We start from the raw sequence: 22,739 nt of genomic DNA on the forward strand, positions 1-22,739 counted from the left end.
CCTTTTTGGTTTCTTCCTTTTACTTAGTTGTAGTACTAGCTTTCCCCTCCCTTTTCTTTGTCAAGTTTGTGATCAGGATGATGCTAAATTTCTAAAATGGTTAATAGGCCCCCCCTCCCCCCCCCCCCAGTGCTCTGGAGCTGAGTAGCTTAGGAAGTTCCTATTTCTTAGTGCTTGGAGACATTTGCCTGGGAGGCTACCAGGGTCCATGTATTTTTGAGTAGAAGGTTTCTATCTTGCCTTGGCCTTGGGAGGCTTGTTTAAGAACCTTCTTGGATGTATTTATATTAATTTACTTTTTTTTTCTTGCCAATTTTTCTGTCTTTCTCTAATTTCTTATGCTTTCTTTAGGGTACTTTTATTACTCATTCTTTATTGTTGTAAGGGTGTTTTTACAGTTTCAGTTTCATCAGTTACTTGGGAGAAAGTTGAAGATTTTGAAGTTGTTGCGACTTTGTTTAATAATCCTTTTGACATTATGGTCAGGCAGTGAGAAATAATAAATGCTCCTTTTCTTGGGGGCTGAACTTTTCATTTGGCATGATGACCAGTTTTAACAAATGTTCTGGAACCAATGAAAATAAAGCTCTGTGGGGTGCACAGTTTGGTACCTATTATGTTAGTCTTATTTGTTATATTGGTCACATTTCCTAATCAATAAAAAATAAAGCCCACGTGGAGATTGCGCCTGTGTCCCTGTCCCTTGACCCTTCTGCCCCCATCTTCTTGGAAACAGGTACGTTTATGAACTCGTGGTCCTTTCTTCCATATTGTTAGCCAGTGTGGACTTTATTTCAGTGAAATACTGTTTGGAACATAAAAACTGGCATAAGATTTCTGGTCTGAATTTTTTACTTTAGCAATGGAAAGTTAGCCTTTTTCTCCCCCCATTTGATACTTCCTGGCATGATTTCATAGTGTCTGATATTTAAAAAAAATGAGGCAGCATTAATGTTGCTTTATTCTTGTGTCACTTTAAGGTGTACATTTGGGCATTGTCATTTATGTTGATACATCTGAGAATACTTTGCATTTAAGTCACATTTAGTTTGTGTTTTAGTTTGTAATGTTCCCATTTTTTAAAAGATTTTATTTATTTTATTCATGAGAGACACACAGAGAGAGAGGCAGAGACATAGGCAGAAGGAGAAGCAGGCTCCCTGCAGGGAGCCCAATGGGGGATTTGTTCCCTGGACCCTGGGATCGCTCCCTGAGCCCAAGGCAGATGCTCAACCATTGAGCCACCCAGGTGTCTTTCTGTTTCAGATTTTAATAGTGGTTTCCTTTAAGTAAAAAACACTTTTTAAAAACCTATCCAAAACATAAAAACCCCATTTCTCCAGTAGTTATCCCATCCCTAAGATCCATTGGTATTTTAAAAGTCCTGCATGTTTGGGAGATAAGTTTAAGCATTATCTTATTGCCTATCTTCAGTCTTTAATAATGTCATCTTGCTCGACCTGCTTTATTAATTACATTTCCACATAACCTAGCATATTCTTGGAGAATAATTTGACCTATGCATTTTGTTTCATAATCAGGTTTATCTTCATTATTTAGTTTCGTCCTGACCTTGATGGTTTTGTTTGGCATATGTGAATAGTACCTCTGTATTTTAGGGGCCTTTCTGAATTTTATATAGTTGGAAGAATAACCTTAACCTGTCCCTCCCCTTTCTGAGCCCCTGCACATCTGAGGTGGCATTTTTTTACTTTCTCACATGAAGGGTAGCTTGTCTGGATATAAATTCTTCGGGAAAACCTTTTTTTCAGTTCTGTCTTCATTTTCTATCGATTTCTGGCATTTTTATGCTGCCTTGGAAAATCCTGGAGTTCATCTTAATTATTGCTACTACTTAACCCAAATACTTTCTCCTTCTTCCTGGGTGTTTCTACAACTTTTTCTTCCTGTAGCTAAATTAGTTTGCCAGAGTGTGTACAAGAACAGGTTTCTTCTCTCTGATTTTTGTATGAATCTGGCTTACTTTGTAATCTCTCTACTCAGATTTTTCTTAATAGAGAATAAAAACCTTCTATTTTGATATCTTTTTATATCTTTTTTTTTTTTTAATTTATGATAGAGAGAGAGAGAGAGAGAAGCAGGCTCCATGCACCGGGAGCCTGACGTGGGATTCGATCCCGGGTCTCCAGGATCGCACCCTGGGCCAAAGGCAGGCGCCAAACCGCTGCGCCACCCAGGGATCCCCGGTATCTTTTTATATCTTGAAGCCTGTTCCATTCATTTTTTTATGAAACCGTCTTATTGAGATAGATTTCACATGCCACAGAGTTCGCTCCTGTTTAATCTGCACAGAGCAGCAGCTTCCAGGGAATCAGAGACTTGTGTAACCGTCACTGTCAAGTTTGGAACATTTTCTTCATCCCATAAAGAAATGCCAAATTCATTAATAGTCACCTCCATTCCTGTACCCCATCTCCACCCCAGGCAGCCACCAATCCACCTTCTGTTTCTGGATTTGCCTAGTCTGGACAGTTCATGTGAACGGAGTCCTGCTACATGACTGGATTCTTTGTTCTTTTTTTCTTTTTCTTTTCTTTTCTTTTTTTTTTTATAAATTTTAATTTTTATATTTATTTATTTATTTATTTATTTATTTATTTATTTATTTATTTATGATAGGCACACAGTGAGAGAGAGAGAGTCAGAGACACACAGGCAGAGGGAGAAGCAGGCTCCATGCACCGGGAGCCCGATGTGGGACTCGATCCCGGGTCTCCAGGATCTCGCCCTGGGCCAAAGGCAGGCGCTAAACCGCTGCGCCACCCAGGGATCCCTCTTTCTTTTTCTTAAAGATTTTATTCATTCATGACAGAGAGAGAGAGAGAGAGAGAGAGAGAGAGAGGCGAAGAGACACAGGCAGAGGGAGAGAAGCAGGCTCCATGCAGGGAGCCCGACGTGGGACTCGATCCTGGGTCTCCAGGATCACACCCCAGGCTGAAGACAGGCGCTAAACTGCTGAGCCACTGGGGCTGCCCTTCTTTGTTCTTTTTAAATCTAGTCAAGGAGCACTAATTTTCCATGTCTTGTATTTGCTGTTTGCTTTTGTCCGTCCACACTTCTCATCTGTGAACTGTTACGGCCTTTCTAGACTTTTCCTTGTCTCTCCGTGTTTCTCCGACTTGTCCTCCTCCACCTGCTTGTTTTCTGCTCTTTCCTTTGGTTTTCACTTCTCATTGTTGCTTCTTCACCACCCTGAGCTTGTCCTCTCTTGGTCTGTGTCCATTTCCTTCACATAATTGTGTGATCCCATTTCCCTTTTTTAAAAATAGCAACTTTTTAAAATTCCTTTTTGTTCCAAATTGAAATTTTCTTCTGATTCCTGCAGTTTAACCTTTTTGAGGTTAAGAGTCTTCACAGAACAGCCTAGGAACGATTCTTATGTTCAGGATATGGAGACTGGATTATTTTGCCCACAGGCCGCATACTGGTCCTTCTTTTCACTCACTTTGGAAGTAAGGGGCTTTCTGGTCTGTCTACCTGGGCATGTAGACCCGAGGTGTTGGCTGTGTCATATGTGACCGGGGCCCTAGGAACTTCTGTGACGAAGCTCCTGCTCCAGAACTGTTAAAGCTCATGGCTCCCAGCCTTCTCCCCACTCCCACTGCAGCTTCTACTCCAGTCAGGTGGCACCTTTCTCTTGTGCCCACCACTGACTTCCCCTAAGATGATTCACAAGTGAGTAACCATCAGAGCTGCTGTTGTCTAGGCTGTCCTGTCTCTCCCTCTGCCTTTCTCATGTCTTCCAGGGTGTACTGTGCTGCCCCTTCCTGCTTGAGCCATGTGGTCCCTGTGTGGTGTTGGGGAAATAGAGGCAGGTTCTGGCCCTCTCACCATATCCCAGGGGCGCAGGTGCCCACCACCCGGGTTTCTGGCAGGCCCTGGCCTGGAGCCAAGACTAGGAAAGACAAAAGTATGATGACAGGTGTGGCTTCTTCCCTTCTGTCGGTACTAGATTGTCAGTGTGTGTTTGCTATCTTGCGTGTGTCTGCAGGCCCTTCCACTCCTCACTGGGGCCTCGGCAGTGGGGACCTGCACATCAGATGCCACACCGCATCGTAACCCGCATTCAGTGGTTGACTCTCAATATTGCAGTTAGTTGTTGCTTTTCTTACTATTTCAATGAAGAGATTGTGCTTTGAGATGTCTTTTTAATCTTTGAAAGTCTTTGAGCTTTGAAAACAATTGCTTTGGGGCCCCTACCCTAGATGGGGAAATGAGAAATTACCAGGAAGTAAGAATTAATCGCTCCTTTCACTGAGCTTGAACACAGTTTGAGTGGACTTGTTCATCTGACCAGGAGTGTTTGGAAAGATAGGTTTTAATTTCCCTTATTTGTGTGGGTTTGAGAAATGTAATCCCAGCAACTGCTTGGTTTCCACAATAGAATATCCACCCGGCCACATAGAAACCTGCTCTGGATCAATGGTGAGCAGGCCATACCAGAAGCATGTAGTAACCATTTGTAACCAGGTGGTGGCTGTTGTGTAATGTCTGACTAGGTGGTATGGTTATACAATTTTGGCAAGTCTGTGTGGGTTATAAAAGCCGAAATTCCTTCAGCACCTGAAACGGCTCATGCTGAGCATCAGGACGATCCGGCTCAGCACGGGTGCCTGCACAGAATTGGTGGGTTGGACACTGATTAACGAGTATTTTTGTGGAGAGGGTAAGATTTCTCTTTTCAGGTAAGACCATTTCTTGGTCCGTTAGCTCTGCTTTGGGGAATTAGTGTCTGTGTCTGTCTGTGTGTGCATCTGGGCCGGGTGTTTGCGTCTGCGGCCACATACCTTATCACTGTGTGTGCTCCTGTCTGTGGTTGAGTGGCTGGTTTTGTGCACATACATAGCTATGTCTACGGGTGTCTCTGTGGGTGCGTGAGGAGCCTGTGACTCAAGTTTGCCCAGCTGAGTTACCAGAAAGTCTCCAAAGTCTGAGTTCTCTGGACTGTCAATATTTAAAAAAACAAACATTAGCATTTATGCAACTCTTAGAATTAGAAGGCAGTGCCCTTCATTAAACATGTGAGAGAGTGACCTTAAAACCCGATCTGCAGCAATTGAAATGTCAGATGCTATGCTTTCAAGTGCTCATTTACCTTATTTTCTGAGTGAGGTCCAGTCCTGGGCCATCCAAGATTTCATGTGCTCTTTTATGCAGATTTTTAGGGCCTCAAGGAAAAGTAAGGAACACAGATTAAACTTCATGGAGAGCGGGAGTCTTTTATAGCTGAATACATCAATTTTTTAATCCTTTAAGGTTTGGGGATTATGAAAATGTTAGGTTCAGATGCTAAAGAAAGCTGTGCATCTGTGGCATAGGATTCTAAGTGACTGTAGTCTCTTTATTTATTTATTTTTTTAATTGTTTTTAAATTTAAGTACTCTCTACACCCAGCGCGGGGCTCAGACTCACCACCCGGAAATCAAGAGCGCTCACTCTTCCGACTGAGTCAGTCAGGTGCCCCTAAATGGCTTTTTTTGTTTGTTTTTTTTAATGAATTAGGAAGAACATGTTCCTTTGCAGGGGAAAAAAACCCACAACCCAACTATATAACCTACTCCCAGGCATAAGATGTTTATTGACCGTCAGGAAACAGGCTCCCGTTTATCGAAGGTCAGGGAGAGCCTATTTGGATCACCGAGTACTTGGGGTTAACTTGGAGAAGAATTACAGTGTCCCAGACCCAGGTAATTGCAGGGCAGTTGAGGCAAACCCATTATTCAGTCATCAGGTAATCCATCAGGGTAGGTGAAATTTCAGAGCGTGCTTTTCCTTATCTTGGGAAAGCGTATGAGAGAGGAGGAGGAACTCTTGGGAAAGCAGGGGTTGGTGAGGAGGAAAAAAGATGTCACAGAAGAGATTTGCAGATGGAACAGATGACAGGTAGTGGAGAGGACTTAAGGAAGTGTGCTGCAAAACCCAGCAAGAATAAGTTAAGAAATGAAGGAACAATGGATGGAGTTTGACCTCTTTCTGCAGGTGAGAGAAGGAAATTTGGCTTTGGCACCAAGGACAGGAAGAACTGATAAGAACATTCCAAAGAGGAATGGTATGGTCTAAAGAGTAGTTCATGGTGAGGGCTGATAACTACAGGGAGCTTGAGGCGATGGAGTGAACTATCATTTGGAATGCTGCTGCAGGCACCTGTGCCCCCCCCCCGCCCCCCGCAGAGGCAGCAGGGCAGAGTAGTGAGAGGTGACTCCATGCTCTCCCGAGGCTTCCCCTGAGAAACAGGAGGCACGAGTTCCCAGTTGTGCTGGAAAGGGAAGATGGAGCAGGAGCTGGAACAGTGCCAAGGGGTGCTCAGGGTTAGCAGGGGCCAGCCATCCCTGGAAGTTACCTGACCACGCAGGTTTGTCTTTGTACTGGGAAAGGGGCAGGGAGATAACAAATGACAAAGATCATTTGGAGGTGTGCAAGAGGAGGAAGCTTTCCTTGCATTCCTCAATAGCACCGGGGGCTTTTTTCAGCCTCGTCCAAAATGACCTCCGTTCATCTTTGGGCCCTGTTCTGTTAGTCTCTAAGGGAATTGAGAGCAGATTTCACGCTCTCAGAATGGTTGTTGTGGCTGCCATTCGCCCTTGGCTGTTGTCCAAGGGAAAAATCAGCCTCTCTGCTTCAGTTTTCTGAGTGGTGTGACAGGTGATTAAGAATAGCCCTTCCCAGCTTTGTTGCAAGGGTTAAGCGAAATCCTGTTTGTGTCTTGGATAGGATAGGCAGTCAGTTAAATCTGAATGTGTTTTTATCTTGTCATTAAAATTGCATATAAAATTAGCTTTCCAGTGGCCCCCAAAATGATTAATACATTTAAGAGAGTCTTTGTGAAAACACTGTTGGTACAAAAATGGGATATAAAACATACAGTAGGAATAAATGTAGTAAAACCAACCTTGGGATACCTGGGTGGCTCAGTGATTGTCTGCCTTCAGCTCAGGGTGTGATTCTAGGGTCCTGGGATCAAGTCCCACATTAGGCTCCTTGTAGGGAACCTGCTTCTCCCTCTGCCTATGTCTCTGCCCTTCTCTGGGTGTGTCTCATGAATAAATAAAATCTTGAAAAATTCTGGACTCTGCTTGAATTTTCTCAAATATACTTCTGTATTTTGATTCTGGCCTATAAGCTCTACCTTTTGCTCCATTACCTCCCCTTCTCCCCTCACTTGTCCAGGGCACATGCTTTCCCTGAATGAATATGGAGGGTGAGGATTAGGTTTTGTTTCAGGTGTATCACTTACTGACTGGCCCTGAAAATAAGTTTTCTTTAGATATTTGAATGCCTTTTGTGTGGTAGACACTGCCCCTGTCCCTATTCCTGCGTGGTCTGGGAGCTGGCCCAAGCCATGTGCTTAGAGGGACAGCTAACCCAGGAATTCTTCTGGAGGAATTCTTCTTGGAGGAGGGAGGGGACTTCTTGAGCTTCATCCTGGGAACTGCAGGTTCATGTGGTCCATGTGGATGGTACCTGGGGCAGGAGAGTCATGGTTAGGATAATGAATCTTAAAATCTTGTCATAATTTGGGGAAGAAACTTCTGCTGGATGAGATCAGCCCCAGAGGTGGCTGTATAGCATCTAATACCTACAGCATTAGGTCAGAAACATGAAGATCAGTATGGATTTTAAAGTCCCCAAACCAGTGAAACGAGCTGCTTTGACCTTTTACTGTATGCTTGACTCTCTCTTCCCCTAGCTGAGCAGTCAGTGAGTCAGCATCTTGCCCTCTGGGTCCCATGACCATTGCTTTTCATGGCTCAGCTTGTATGTGAACTGACATCAGCAGAATAGCCCCTCTGACTGGATTTAAGTGCTCTCTTAGGATTTAGAGTTTAGTTTGGGTCTAGAGCTTACTCTGTACTAGGGCAGTTTGGGCCCTGTCTCCAAAAGAGATGGAAGGGGTCTTCTGCAGGCAGGGAGTATTCTTTAACATCTTCTGTTTTACCAATTTGTGAATTTTATGCTCCTTAAAATATTTGCTTTAAGTTAGGAATGATCCTCCCTCACCCCTCGACTTTCCAGGAGGATTTGCCGTGTCTACCCGGTGGTCCTGCAACCCACCCTTGCGGCCCCCATTTCCAGGTGATACCCAAGTGGTCCAGATGCCTTTTCTTCCACCTTCAGAGTGGGGCGGTTGACATGGGTGTGACCTCTAAAGCGCTGCTCCTCCTGGGGTGTCCTCAGTAGGTGTGTTTTTAACAGGGAACCTGGCAGTGAACTCTGGTCTCCCATTCAGAAACCCAAGTTTTATTGGCTGCTTTGAAGCATTTCTTTCTCTCAAGAGAAAAGTTGACAAATCAAGACTGTGACAGAAGACTAACAGCTTGTTGGGTGGCGTTGGAGATTTTTTTGATTGCAGTCATTGAGGTGGTTCAGTGTCAGGCTCTGGCAGATGTTAAACAGAAGCCACTTGGAGGCCACAATTTTGGATACCCTCTACCCATGTAGCAAGGAGATATGATGATACTTTATTATCAGTGTTCTTATCTTGCACCATTTGAACAGACTTTTTCTTTTTCTTTTTTTTATTTTCTTTTTTTTGAACAGACTTTTTCTATGGATATGTTCCTTGAAGCCCAGCAAATAACCTGATCTAAATTGGGTACCTGGGGGACACCTGGGGTGGCTCAGTGGTTGAGCATCTGCCTTTGGCTCAGGGGGTAATCCTGGGATTCCAGGATCAAGTCCCATACTGGGTTCCCGTGGAGAGCCTACTTCCCCCTCTGCTTGAACTCTGCCCTTTTCTCTGTGCCTCTCATAAATAAATAAACAATCTTTAAAAATAAAAATAGTAAATTGGGTACCTGGAATATGCCTTTTTTGTCACTGGGTAGGGCTTTGGTTACATCAGTGACTTTTAGGATTGTTTTTGTTGTTGGTTTTTAACTGAGCCACAGTAAGGTATTTTACCTTGAAACTGGATAGCCTTATCTTGGGAGGTGTACTCTGAAGTTTCTTGTCCTGTTAAATATCATTGTCTTAAAATTCTGGTTGAGATCCACTAGGGTGGATATCATAGCCCGCTGCTAGTGGGTAGTAAATTGCAGTTTGAAAAATAAGAGCAAAAGTTCGAAGTGTTTTGGAAAGGCTGTAGGAGGATTTTTTCCCCCCTCTGTTATACCCCATGACACTGTAACTGTCATCACAAGATCAAATAATAACCACCACTTACAGGTTCATTCATTGTTGCCTAAAGGAAATAATAATAAGTAGGATGAATGTCAGAATCGTAAACTTTCTAAAGCAAGACCCTATGTATTAGGCAACCACTCAGGTCCTTTCATTTAAAGGGAGTTGAGCATGTATAAATTGAGGTTATGTGTTCCAATAATCTTTTTTTGTCTTGGATTAAAAGCATTTAAGTCAAATGTTAGCATTTAACAATTTAATGGAGCAGTCACAGTTCAACTATAATCCTCTAATAATGGGATTTAAGCAGAGAGGGAGCCACGGATTGGCTTTTAAAATGTGCTTTATCATTGAACCTGGCCAGCCCTGAAAGCTCTTGTTTGTACCTTGGTAGGAACCAAACTACAATGTGGCAAGTTGAGATTTTGAGTTTCTTTATCCTAAAGTTTCTTGTTAGTCATATTCTCAGCTGTCTGGATAGGTTTCTGCAGGCAGAGAAATTACCCCATCCCACGTTACCCATACAAAGGTGGGGGTGATCTGAGAATCACTAGCATCAGATGTTTGCGTGTTTGTTAAATTTATTTTTAAATTTATTTTTAATTTAATTTTTAAAAAAAGATTTTATTTATTCATGAGAGACGCAGAAAAAGGCAGAGACACAGACAGGGAGAAGCAGGCCCCCTGCAAGGAGCCTGATGGGAGACTCAATTCCATTCCGGACCCTGGGACCACACCCTGAGCCGAAGGCAGATGGCTCAACTGCTGAGCCACTCAGGCATCCCTAGGAGCTTGGGAGTATAAAGATGAGTTGTACACAAGGAAGATTCTACTCTTCGGGAGGATTCCTAGTGGTTAGTTCATTCAGCTATTGAGTGCCTTGGACTAGGAACTGCTAAATGCTGAGAGGAAGACACGTTTTCTTTAGGATTTGGTTTTACCTCCAAGAAACATGAAAAGGCTTGGTTAGAAAACTCCAGGAGCAGTTCAGCCTTTAAATTCCGGTTGGATAGTACCATCATTAAAAAAAAATTTTTTTTTAAGATTTTTATTTATTCATGAGAGACACAGAGAGAGAGAGAGAGAGAGAGAGAGTGTGTGTGAGAGAAGCAGAGACATAGGCAGAGGGAGAAGCAGGCTCCATGCAGGGATCCTGATGTGGGACCCGATCCCGGGTCTCCAGGATCACACCCTGGGGCTGAAGGCAGACGCTAAACCGCTGCGCCACTGGGGCTGCCCAGTACCATCATTTTTCTAAGTCAGGTAGCCATGGTAAGCCACAGTAGGGAGTTGACCCATGCCTCGACAGCAGATAAATGGTCAGATAAAAACAATTAAGTACGGAAGATATGATGACTGGCTGAATAGTTGATCAAAGAAGTACTAATTCAAAGCTGTTACTCTGCATTTGTTCGTGATTATTGGTGGCTGGCTAGCTGGTGGTTCAATCCCTAGGGAATTGGAAGTTTACTAAAGACTTGAATATTTTACTTCCCTACTTGCTCATAGCAGAATTTGCTAAATTACTGTTTTTCTGCTCTGACAGGCGTAGATTTATTTTGAGGTTGAAAAAAGTTATTTTTTATGAGACTGTAATGATTTCCTGCTTGCTTTAAGGTGGTGATTCTTAACCATGGCCCCAGGGGGAGCTTTATAAACCGAATGCTCAGGCTCCATAGGCCTATTCGGCAGTTCTGTGGGTAGGGGACCCCAACATATATAGTATTTTTAAAATTCATAAGTGGTTCCAACATGGAATCACAGTGGAGGATAGTTTCTTTGGGGGCGGCCTTGGGTATGGGTACACCTTTCAGTGTTAGTCCCCCCCCCCCCCCCCCGCCTTTCCCAGCTAAGCGTAATTTATAGAACTTAAGTTTTTCTCCGTTTCTTTTCTGACAAGTTATTTTACAACTTGAAACCTAAGAACTTTATTCCATGTGTCTTGTCACTCTAAGCCTGTGTCCTGACCACTCATCAGAAAGGAACAAACTGTTTTGTGTGGTCTTGTTATGAGGAACTGACCACGTTTCTGGATTTGATTCTGAACAGAGTGATGGAACCAGTTGCTGATGTAGGCATCATCAAGCTCTTCAGGGAAATAGAGGGACATACTTTTCACTGTTAAGTGTCTCTATTTTCTGAGTTATTTTACTTAAGTCTTTTGCCCCTTATCAGCATTTTGGTTGACCTTTTGGTGTATGTATGTATGTATGTACACTTAACACACACACAGTGGTTTAGGTTAGTGCTCTATATAACTTTTTATCACTGTATGAATTGCCTTTAATTCTTTTCACTCATTGCCTGATTTTTAAAAATTGGTATTTTTTATTGTAAGAACATTCAGCCTAAGATCTACCCTCTTAACATCTTTAAATGTACAATACTGTATTGTTAACTGAACAGTGTTGTATAGCAGATCCTAGAACTTACATTTTATTTTATTTTATTTTATTTTATTTTATTTTATTTTATTTTATTTTATTTATTCATGAGAGACATACATAGAGAGGCAGAGACACAGGCAGAGGGAGAAGCAGGCTCCATGCAGGGAGCCTGATGTGGGACTCCATCCTGGAACTCCAGGATCACACCCTGGGCCCAAGGCAGGCGCTTAACTGCTGAGCCACCCAGGTGCTTAACTGCTGAGCCACCCAGGTGTCCCTAGAACTTACCTTTCACAATAAACTTTGTACCTCTTGAATAGCACCTCCCTCCCAAGTCCCTGGCAACCACCATTGTATTCTCCGGTTTCTGTGAGTTTGACTATCTTAGATACCTCCTATAGATGGAATCATGCCCTCTTTGTCCTTCTGTGACTGGCTTATTTTACTTAGCATAGTGTTGTACATACTTTCTGTACCTAAGATAGGGTGAACATCTTTCCATGTCAATAAATATTTCTATGTCATCTTTTTAATGTCTACATGGTATTCCTTTGTGGGAACATACCATAATTTTGCCATTCAGTTCCCTAGTGTTGAGTATTAGATTTTTCGTGATTTTTGGTCTTATTAATAATGCTAACATGCACAATTTTGGAACTAAATCTTTGTGTCCTAATTAACAAGTATTAATATATCTATTAACAAATACTAGAAACGAACATGAGTATATCTCTTCTGATGTGTATAACCAAATTGCCTCTCATTATCAGCAAACTTATTTTTCATTAGGTGTGTGTGTTTTTGTATTTGTTTACTATCTTACAAATAAGCACATTAAAAACAAACCACATAGGGGTGCCTAGTGGCTCAGTTGGTTAAGCATCAGCCTTCGGCTTAGGTCATGATAGCAGGGCCCTGAGATGCAGCCCCACTTTGGGCTCCCTGCTCAGTGGGGAGTCTGCTTCTCCCTCTCCCTCTGTGCCCCTGCACTTGTGTGCTGTGTGTGCGTACTCTCTCTCTCAAATACATAAATTAAAAAAAAAAAAGCCACATAAGTTAAAAAAAAAAAAAGTACCTCATTTTATTGTACATTTCATTTGATTTTGGACACGGTTGGAACATTTATTTTGTTTGTATTTGAGAGGGATTAAAGATTAGAAGCTCATATATTTTGTCCTTTTTTATTTTAAGGACTTTTGTTTCCTCTTTATTGATTTTTAAGAGCTCTTCAAATACTAAAGATATGAACACATGATCTTATATAGGGTACATTTTGCTTTTTAACTTTGTGTGATTTTTCTCCATACAGAAATCTAAAAAATTTATATTGTCTAATCAGCCTCTGTCTCATTTTCATCTTTAATGACATGCTAAGAAGGGAGTCCTCCACCCTTACGTTATATAACCATTAGTGGCCCGCCCTTCCTTTCTTCCATTCATCTTTTTTTTTTTTTTTTTTTTTTGGTGTGTGTGCTGACCTTAGGACTTGGTTTTTCTGCATTTTATTATCTAGTAATGAGCTGGTTGTTTTGGCATGTTATATTGAAAAATCCATACTTTGCCTTATGATTTGAAGTGCCTCCATATCATATATTTCTTGGTTTTGGGGGTTTCTCTTGGTTATTTGTTTTTGTGAACTCTTCTGTTTATTACAACTTTATTAGAGTTTCTTTCTGATAGAACACATGTTTATTTTTTCAGATATTTATGGCTATTTTTTTATTGCTATTTTTGCTTATCCTTCAGGAATTTTAGCAAGCCCCCTTTCTCTCCTTTTGGGGTATTAATTTTTATTAAATTTATACACACACATATATATCATAAAGTGAATATTCTTATAGCAGCTCTCTTATTCCAGGATGTAGCCTGTTTCTCTGGTTATTTAGATCTGTTTTATGGCCCTTAGTAATAGTTTATTGTTTTATTCAGAAAGGCCTTGCACATTATTTATGAAATCTAAGTAATGGCTGTCATTGCCATCTTAAACAGGATTCCTACATCCACCCTTATCTTTTGGGGCAGTAGACTTTTTTGTAGATATCTCAGGTTTTGTGGCCCAGATATCCTGTCATATGTTATTCCTTGCTGTTGTTTACTATTTAAAAACATAAAAACCACCCTTAGCTGGGGACACTACAAAACCAGGTTAGACAGTACTTTGCTTGGGGGTTGGGGGTGGGGACTGTAGCTCTCACTGTGTCATCCTTGTCATCTCCAGTGAGCCTCATCTCTCATCTGACAGCTCCTCCTCACCCTTGTTGCCGGATCAGGGGCAAGATAGCAGTGGTTTTGCTTAGTCTTTCTTTCCCAAGATGCTTGTTGCTGGCATTTGGGGAATGTTAGAGTCCATCAGCACTGAAAGAGCTCTGCTAGTGTGTTTTGTACCTAGCCATCTATCTGCTGGTAGGTTTGCTCAGATTTTCCTGCTTCTTGATAGTGGTTCTGATTTGGTCTTTTACTTGCAAACACTTCTGTCAGCTGAACGATCACAGTGATGTCAACACCCTGGCGTGTCCCTGACACCAGTGCACCTGGTGTGTCACAGATGTGGTTGATGTTGGCTGATAACTTCCTTTTCCAATTTAGTGAGACTATTAAGAATGAGTGTTACGTTTTATTGGTACTTTTATTTTTTATTTTATTTTATTTTTTACTTTTAATTTTTAAACATCATTTATTCATCTCACAAATCCTAGGAAGCCTTCAGTACAGGTACCAAGTCCGAAACTGGGAACCAGGGATATGGGAGGTAGACTCTGCCCCTTGTTCTGACAGTGGTCTGGCTGGGTAGGCAGATGGATCTCCCCACAGTGTAGCCATCTTTGTTGTTCCCCCGTGCCATGGTGATGTGTGGCAACCAGAGGATGCATGTGTGGGAATTACCCCAATGGAAAGGGGCGAGCGAGGTAAAGGGTATTTATTTTGGAGGCACTGCACATGGAAGAGCCTGAGGAGCTAGTGGAGGACCCAGCACCTGAGGACCCAAAACAGAAATGACAGCATAGCGGGCCCAAGCTTCCCAGTAGGCATCACTGTGACTCTATAGCCTTGCTACAGAATTCGGCTGTCATTCTGAGATGCATCAGGACACCAGCAAAGGGCACAATGGCTTCTGGTCATGCTGGCTGATTTGTATGGATAAGAGGAGTACTCGAGGTGGAACAGGACCGGGAGATCAGAGGTGGTAGGATGGTGTCAATGCTGCAGAGCGCACAGATTTGGGAGTTTTCTGCTCTGGGAGATGTGGGCTTCAGCTTGGGAGAGGGAGCTCGGCAGTCCTTGCCCCTTGGGGCCCCCTCAGAAATCCCAGAGCCGATGGCACACAGCAAGTTGGGCAGAGACTGTGCTTCCAGGCCAGCTTGTATTATGTTCGCTCAGGGAGGTTGGCTGGAAACTGAGCATTCGAAGGACAGTCTTAGGTCTTGATTGTATAAACACTGTTAGGATGGGAATGCTCATTAAAGTTTGAATCGTGCTCCACTGTTTAAGGCTGTGTGTCCTTTGGCAAATTACCTCACTTCTTTGCAGCTCAGCTTACCCTTTTGTGAAGTGGGCACATGCTTGCAATACTGTGCTTACTTGGGAAAATGAGGTGCCACTGACACAGTGATGCAGGTACTTAGTGGTAGGGGACTGTAGCTGTTACTCTCACTGTGTCATCCTCGTCCTTTTCATCCCCAGTGAGCCCCATCTCTTGTCCGACAGCTCCTCCTCACCCTTGTCATCGAATCAGGGGCAAGATAGCAGTGGTCTTGCTTTCCCAAGGAGTCTTTCTTTCCCAAGGAGTAGGAAGAGGGGCAATGGATGGACTGAGGGTGGGCAGATCTTCCCTAGTGAGATTCCATGGGAGATCTTGTCTTTTGTTTCATTATAAACTCTAAACCAGACCTTAAACCCACCCCCACCCCCCTTTTATCTTTATCTGGGCCTTGGCATTACCCCACTCAAGTTCAGCCTGTGTGGATGAAGCACTCTGATCTCAGGTTGGTGCCCGGGTTTTTGGTCTTGAGGCTGTCTTCATAACTCTCAAGTATTTGGCTGTGGATGCTCTGTCATCTGGGGCCTTCCGAAGTACATTTCTGTGCTCGGTGTTCGCTGTCTCCTCCCTTCCTTCCACCCTCTGTTTGTCTTCCACTCTTCCCAGGTCGTGGCACTCCCTGCCCTGAAGCCTCTCTCAGAGCATCATTGCCTTGCACTTTGTTTGGGCCCATCCCCTCTTGTGCTCACTTGTTTCCACGTCTTCAGGGCACTCCAAAGGGTGCTGCTCTGTAAGAGATGGCAAAGGCAGTCGGTACGTCCCAGTAGCGCTCATGAGGGCCAGTTAAACACTAAGTAGAGAAACAGAATACTTGATGGAGAGTGGTCTTGCCACAGTGGCACTGTCCCCCTTTGTTCCTGGTCATGGGGGCAGTGAGGAGGGCTGGTTGCTGCAGTGGATGATTGTGTCTGACATGAAGATACAGTTCAGCTAGGAGAATAAAAGCATTCTCTGGTAAAAAGCCCTGTCTTTTTCCCTGAGGTTAATGTGGGTGAGTGCGGGTTTGAGAGCACTGCCCGTCTGCTCATGGCGGTGGGGCTGCGTGTTTTACGAAGGGCTTACTTGGTCCTTCCGATAACTGCAGAGTGTAGTCTTGTAAAAACCTGGCAGTGGCTCATGGTCCTCTTTGCTGGTCCCCTCTTCTGTGAAACCTAAGCTTCTCACAGCTAAGGTGAAGGTCTGTCAGGGCTGCTTCAGGGATATTTTATTGTCATACTGTGTGTGTGTTGTTTTGTTTTGCTTTGTTTTTTTTTAGATCTTGGGAAGCTAATGGGTGGTAAGAGCTAAGACAATGTAGAAAATTGATGGATTTGATTATAAAAATGAAAATAATTCTGAAAGATCATCCACAAAATTCATGAGCAAATAAGCTGGGATAAGATATTTGGAACCAATAAAGCAGAATATTAAAGGGTTTATGTCCTTAAAAAATAAAGATTTTTAAACACTATAGGCAAGGGGATACGAAGATAAGCCACAAAAGTCTCTGTACTTGCTAGCAGACATGAAAAACTCGTGAGTCAGTGCTTCACAAAATCCTACCCACTGGTGCAGGTTTGTAGTAGAGTTCTCAAACTTTGATGAGATGGACCGATTCTTTGCTGGTGGTATTGCCAATTAGGAGAGTCTTCCTGGAAGATAATTTTATGTCTCAAAAGCCTCATACAGTTATCTCCTTAGTCCTCTTCAGGGACTCTGTTCCAGGGGACTGGGATGTGCAAAGGGTTTGTTACACAGTACCATCACATTTCATTGTAATTATTATAAGTATGGTCTCCCACATGGCCACCAGCAGAATTATAATTTCTACACTGGAACTTATCACTGTTACCATAGTTCTGAAGAATAATGAGATGTGTATATGCTAGAAAGGTAGTGGTGGGTTTTGAAGGGGGTGGTAGGATCACTGGGGGTTGTCTGGATGCAGAATTTTAGGGCTGCCTTCTTTCCTCTTGGAATACTGCCAGCATCACGTGGTGGTGGTCTTCGTTGTCTTTTTTACTATTAAATGAGAAGTCTTATAAAAGACCATATATGGATCTTCCCTTAGTAAACAATCTTTTTGTTTGTATGTTTTTTCCTGACAAATAAAAACGTCTTTCCTGTTGAGATTTTGTATCTTCAGAATTTAGACATTTTACTGGGGTGTGTCCGTGGGGTCCTCTTTCAGTATTCTTCCCAGTCTAGCTCTTGAGATGTCTGGTGGAGGTGAAGTCTTCCTTTGCTGTGAGGATATTTTTGTCTGTTACTTCTTTGACTCCTTATCCATCTGTTCTCTTACTGTCTCTGAACACTCCTCTGTGTATGTCTGTATTTCTTTATTGTGTGAGCTGGATGAGGGAGGGAGGGAGAGAGAGAGAGAAGGGGAATCTTAGTCGGGCTCCATGCTCAAGGTGGAGCTGGATGCAGGGCGGCTCGATCTCGCGATCTTGAGATCATGACCTGAGCCGAAGTCAAGAATTGGACACTTAACTGTGAGTAAGCCACCCAGGTGCCCCTGGAAACTCCTCTTATATAGACATTGGTTCTTCTGGTACTAAAATCTTTTTGTGGAATAGTTCTGATAATTTATGAGCTTAGCTCCCAGTGTATCTACCAAGAGATTATATTGGCAGTTATTTTTAACCTCCAAGAACTCTTTGGTCATTTAGTTCTATAGTTATTACTATTTTGTGAATCCCACTGAAGATATGAGTTAAAATTACTTTTAGGGTACTTTCCTGATTCTTTTTTTTTTTTCTGCCTCGTCAGGCATTTAGTCTTTGTAGCTTGGTCTGATTTCTGCTTGTTTATTCCCCTCTGATGTCCCCTGACATGCCATCCCATCCTTGGTGCCAGCACTGGGGCTGGCCCCCATTTTGTGTACAAGGCTGCAGAGTGGTGGTCTCAACTGAGCTTTTTGAAGTCGAGTCCTCTGTTAGTTGCCAGATGGGTGTGCTGTGGGGATTGCAGAGTGGTTTTAAAATGTGATTTATGCTTTTGTATTTCCAAAAAGTCTCTGCAGTGTTTTTATAACCAGAAATAAAATAGTATTATATGTTATCACTATCTTGGACTCTCAGATTACAGACCCTGGTGCCATTTTGACTTTTTTTTTTTTTTTTTTTAAGAATTTATTTATTTATTCATGAGACACAGAGGCAGAGGTACAGGCAGAGGGAGAAACAGGCTCCTCACAGGGAGCCCCATGCGGGACTCAATCCCTGGACCCTGGGATCATGCCCTGAGCCAAAGGCAGACGCTCAACTACTGAGCCACCCAGACGTCCCACCATTTTGACTCTTGCTCTGACCTGTGTGCTTGACATAGTGGGTGCTAGTTCTAGTTCTCTCCCAGTTTCTCTCCAACCACCTTTCTTCCTCTTCCGTTGCTGCTGCCCTGCAGCCCTCATCCCTTATCTGCACAGCCACTCCAGGCTTCTGACCGTCATCTCTACTTGTCTTCTACTGTGTCCACTATGTACACAGTAGAGAAGTTCCTTCCCAAAGCACAGATCTGACCACTATCCTTATCCTTTTTGGGTCTCCCTATATTCTCTTCTTTTCCCTGCTGAATTGAGTGGAACTTATTTAACTCAGCACGCTCCTGGTCCTAGCTAGTCCTTCTTAGCTGTGCATCCACCATCACCTGTGCAGTGAGCTGTTTGGTAACTAATCTCACTGCTTCTCTGATGTACCTTGGTACATGGTTGGGTTTGGTCTGCTTCACTTAGGTGGGCAGAGGCAGTCTGGAGGTGACAGGAAGCTGGCCTTATTGCACTCATCTATTGGTGGTGTCCCAGTGACCAGATGAGCAGCCTGAGCACTGTACCAGGCATAGAAGGCCCCAGATGAAGGGAGACAGAGAATCCGAGAGAGAATCACTGAAAGATGTATCCAAGGCTTCAAGAAGAGGACAAAGCATGCTGACTACAGAGTGGAAGTATGTATGTGAGGAAAAGACCAGTAAATACATAAGGGTAGAGCTACTATAGTTCAAGAAAAGGTCTCTAATCTGCTCTAGGAACCTGAGCAGCCACGTAAAGAAGTAGCCTCACAGGTGAACAATAGAAGAAGGGACACTCCTGCTTCTTTACAAACTTTGTTTTTCTAGGAATTCTTTGTTTTGTTTTTGAATTGTAAAGCACTTTAAGTGAGAGCACAAGAAAAAGGTTAATTCTGAGTAAAATCTCTGTTAGGGCCACAGGTAGAGCCTTCAGGGTTTTCAAAGCAATGTCCATAACTTCCCCTCTGAGTACAGAAAGTCCTCACTTTTTTTTTTTTTCCTCTCACTTTTATATATAGGAAACTACATAGTAAAATGGGTCCTCATATCCCCTACAGGCAGCAGAAATGAATAAGGAAAAATATAGCCCGCTCATCCCTGCTATAATAAAAGGAAAATTATTTAAAAAGTCACAGAATTGCAGTAAGTCTCATAGACTTACTCCTTTACAGGGTTCTGTTGGGGGATATACTTCCCAAACTGGAACATGTATCCCTTGTTCTTGTGCTGAGGATCCACATGGCACATGGGGTATATCATTTTTGGAGGAGGGAGATGTTTTTGTTTATTTATTTATTTATTTTTTGGTTGGGGGGATGTTTTTAAACCAGGGTTTCTCAGCCTTGATAGTATTCACATTTGTGGCCAGGTTGTTCTTTATTTTTTTCAGGTTGTTCTTTATTATGGAATCTATCTCATGCATTGTAGGATGTTTAGCAGCACTCCTGGTCTCTACCTGTTAGATCCTAGTAGCTCTTCCCTGATTTGATGACCAGAAATATCTCCAGGCTTTGCCAAATGTCCCCTGGAGGAAAAAACACTTCTGGTTGAGAGCTACTGCTTTAAACAGGCATGGGTATGATGTAACCAAGAATGCAAAATGCACATGAACATTAAACTAGAAGAGTCCAGGGATCCCTGGGTGACGCAGCGGTTTGGCGCCTGCCTTTGGCCCAGGGCGCGATCCTGGAGACCCGGGATCGAATCCCACGTCGGGCTCCCGGTGCATGGAGCCTGCTTCTCCCTCTGCCTGTGTCTCTGCCTCTCTCTCTCTATCTGTGTGTGACTATCATAAATAAATAAAAATTAAAAAAAAAATAAACTAGAAGAGTCCATCAAAAATGTTTGATGTTCTACTTAAGGCAACATGATGTTTGGGCACCTGTTTCTTTCGGCTTCCCTTTTTGTGCTCTACCTACTGAACGCCCAAATTTTGTATAATTTCTTTTTTCTTATTTGTCTGTATTTCAGTTTCTCCTCTGGCTCATCCAGTCATTGTTGAATGAAAGAGTCCCTGACAGACTTCCTCGAACAGGTTTCCTATTTGTATTTCTAAGCTTTGGGTAGGTCTATCTTCACACGTACAGGATAGCTTGTTATTCACTCTCAGTGGGACATTAATTGGTGGTGAGATCCGACATCATTCTGATGAATGTTCTGTCCTTTCTCACCCCTACCTGCTTGTGGTATATATTTCTTTTTAATAAAACTTTGGGCATACTTAGGCATGTTTTATTGTACATGTGCCAACCCTTGTAGGGATCCTTTATGTCCTCTCATTTTTGGAAGCCAGAATTCCCCAAATGCTTATTAATTTTTGGGTGGATCTCTTTTATTGTCCAAGTCATACTTTTGTTTGAAATTGAGTTTTTAATTTTCTTCTTCACTGAAACTTGGCTGCATAGAATTGTTTCAGTAATTTCCTACTCCTGACTTTTGCTTAGAATTTCTCTTAGCTCGGAGCATTGCATTTTTCCTCATTGACGTCTTGGAGCGTTCCAGATCCATTTTGTTCTCCTCCCCCCGCCCCCTTATCTTTTGACATTTTACCTCCTTTTCTATTTTGTCTTTCTGGTTTCTTCTTTATGTTGTTATTTGATGAATACAGAATGTTTTGGCTTTATGTTTTGTGTGGCATTCTTCCAGCCCATTTAAAGGTCATTGTGACACATTCTAGGAACTTTGTGTGGTCATTTAATCCTAGGTTGGTTTTATTTATCTATTTCTTTTTAAATGTTCTTGAGTGCCTTCCCCTGCCTATAATTGGATACCTATAGGGAATTCAGAACTTTGATATCCATGCAATCATAGTATATTAGCTATAACTGCACTCATTGTCTAATATGGTTACTGCTAGTCACACGTGACCATTTCAATTTAAGTTAATTAAAATTAGATACAAGTAAAAATGGGTTTCCCCAACAGCCTCGTAGGTAGTGACGATTGGCTCGGACAGGGCAGATGCAGAACATTTTCATCTCTGCAGCAGGTTCTGCTGGAGAGTGCTGGGCTGTGAGAGCTGGACCCTAGTGCGTGTCAGAGAAATCCCTGTGTGGCCTTTCCATCCTTGTACTTGGGTATTGCTGATGGCCCAAGTCAGTGGTCCCCTTGAGGGGGCAGCTCAGAATCTGCATGATTAACCGGAGATGGGGGACTTTAAGTATGATTAAGTAATGTGCTTTCTTTGCTGTTTGGATGTAATGCATACCCTGACTTCTTTGCAGGAAATGCAGTGAACGTGTGTCCTGTGCTGTTTGTGGTGATTTGGCTGCTTCCTCTCTCTCTAGGTGCTGAGAGATGGCGCTTATGGGGTTCCTCTCTGCCTGAGCATCGGGCCCTCTGGGCACTGGAAGAGCCAGCTCAGATCCTGGGCTCTGCGCCTGCACAAGCCTTCTCCTCCAGCCACTTCAATCCAGCGGCTGAACTGCTGGTTTCCTCTTAATGATGGGTATTGGTAAGAACACTACGTCCAAATCCATGGAGGCTGGAAGTTCAACTGAAGGCAAATACGAAGATGAAGCGAAGCATCCTGCTTTCTTTACTCTTCCGGTAATTCTGTTGTTCCCTTCTTTCTCTCCCCTTGACTCTCAAGTACTTTCCGTATCGAATCAACATAGGATTAGCTTTAATACTCCTCTGTTTTCCCTGAAGGTTAAGGCATCTGAGAACCAAATGCTTTTCACGGGAGCTAGTCTTTGGGAACCCCATTGGCTGACTCTGGTTTTGGCTCTGCTGTGTGGAGTCACCTGATGGGATTAACTCCAGGAAGGAAACACACACTGTTGTGAATGTTGTAAAACCAGCCCCATGCTTACTGTGTACTGGAGGATGCTGAAAGCTTAATTCTCCCTCTAAAACTATGTTCTAATGAAGTAACCAGAAACCCAACTTCAGACTTACCTTGCAAAGTAGAAGAATGAATGAATGACTCACCACTTGGAACCCCAAAAGTCCATGGTTTATATTATGTTTTTTTATGGCAAAATGTAGTTTTACCTGAACAAGTGTTACCAGTTAGAGAAGGCTGATAACACATTTGTTATAGTCAATGCTGATACTTTTCCAGATGCAGAATTATGATTTGATGTGTATAAAGTTATCTAAAGTGTTGGTTCAAAAAAGGAAAAAGCTCTTTAGAGAAAACATCCCTCCAGGTGTTTTTTTTTTTTTAATACTGGAAATGAGGTTCAGGGCAAGAATATCATTCTAGGATTCCCTAAAGCATGGTCCTGGAATTTGCCTCACTGTGGCATTATTCTGCAAGAAGAATGTGAACATGTATCCTTAAGTACATTGACTTCACTGGCATTCACATTTTGATTTTTACCCTATTGATTCACAGAGAGGTGTCCCATTGGTTTTACAACTGGCATCACTGTTTTCTTTCTTCCTATAAAGTGAAAATTTTA

General features: G+C 42.7%; 1 protein-coding gene across 8 annotated transcripts in view; it reads left to right on the plus strand.

The window, feature by feature from the left end:
- Positions 1-22,739, plus strand: part of SLC23A2 (solute carrier family 23 member 2) — a 141,902-nt gene that overhangs the window by 46,001 nt on the left and 73,162 nt on the right. For 7 of the 8 annotated variants that reach the window (XM_077872312.1, XM_077872310.1, XM_077872315.1 and 4 more), the window contains one exon: positions 21,618-21,879. In XM_077872312.1, the coding sequence (XP_077728438.1) occupies positions 21,772-21,879 (108 nt within the window). In that variant the 5' untranslated portion in view covers positions 21,618-21,771. Of the gene's footprint in view, positions 1-4,687; positions 4,707-21,617; positions 21,880-22,739 lie in introns of those variants that run through there. The other variant, XM_077872316.1, reaches the window with a different exon arrangement.

This window comes from Canis aureus, chromosome 26, assembly GCF_053574225.1.
Source record: "Canis aureus isolate CA01 chromosome 26, VMU_Caureus_v.1.0, whole genome shotgun sequence".
NCBI classification, from domain to species: domain Eukaryota; kingdom Metazoa; phylum Chordata; class Mammalia; order Carnivora; family Canidae; genus Canis; species Canis aureus.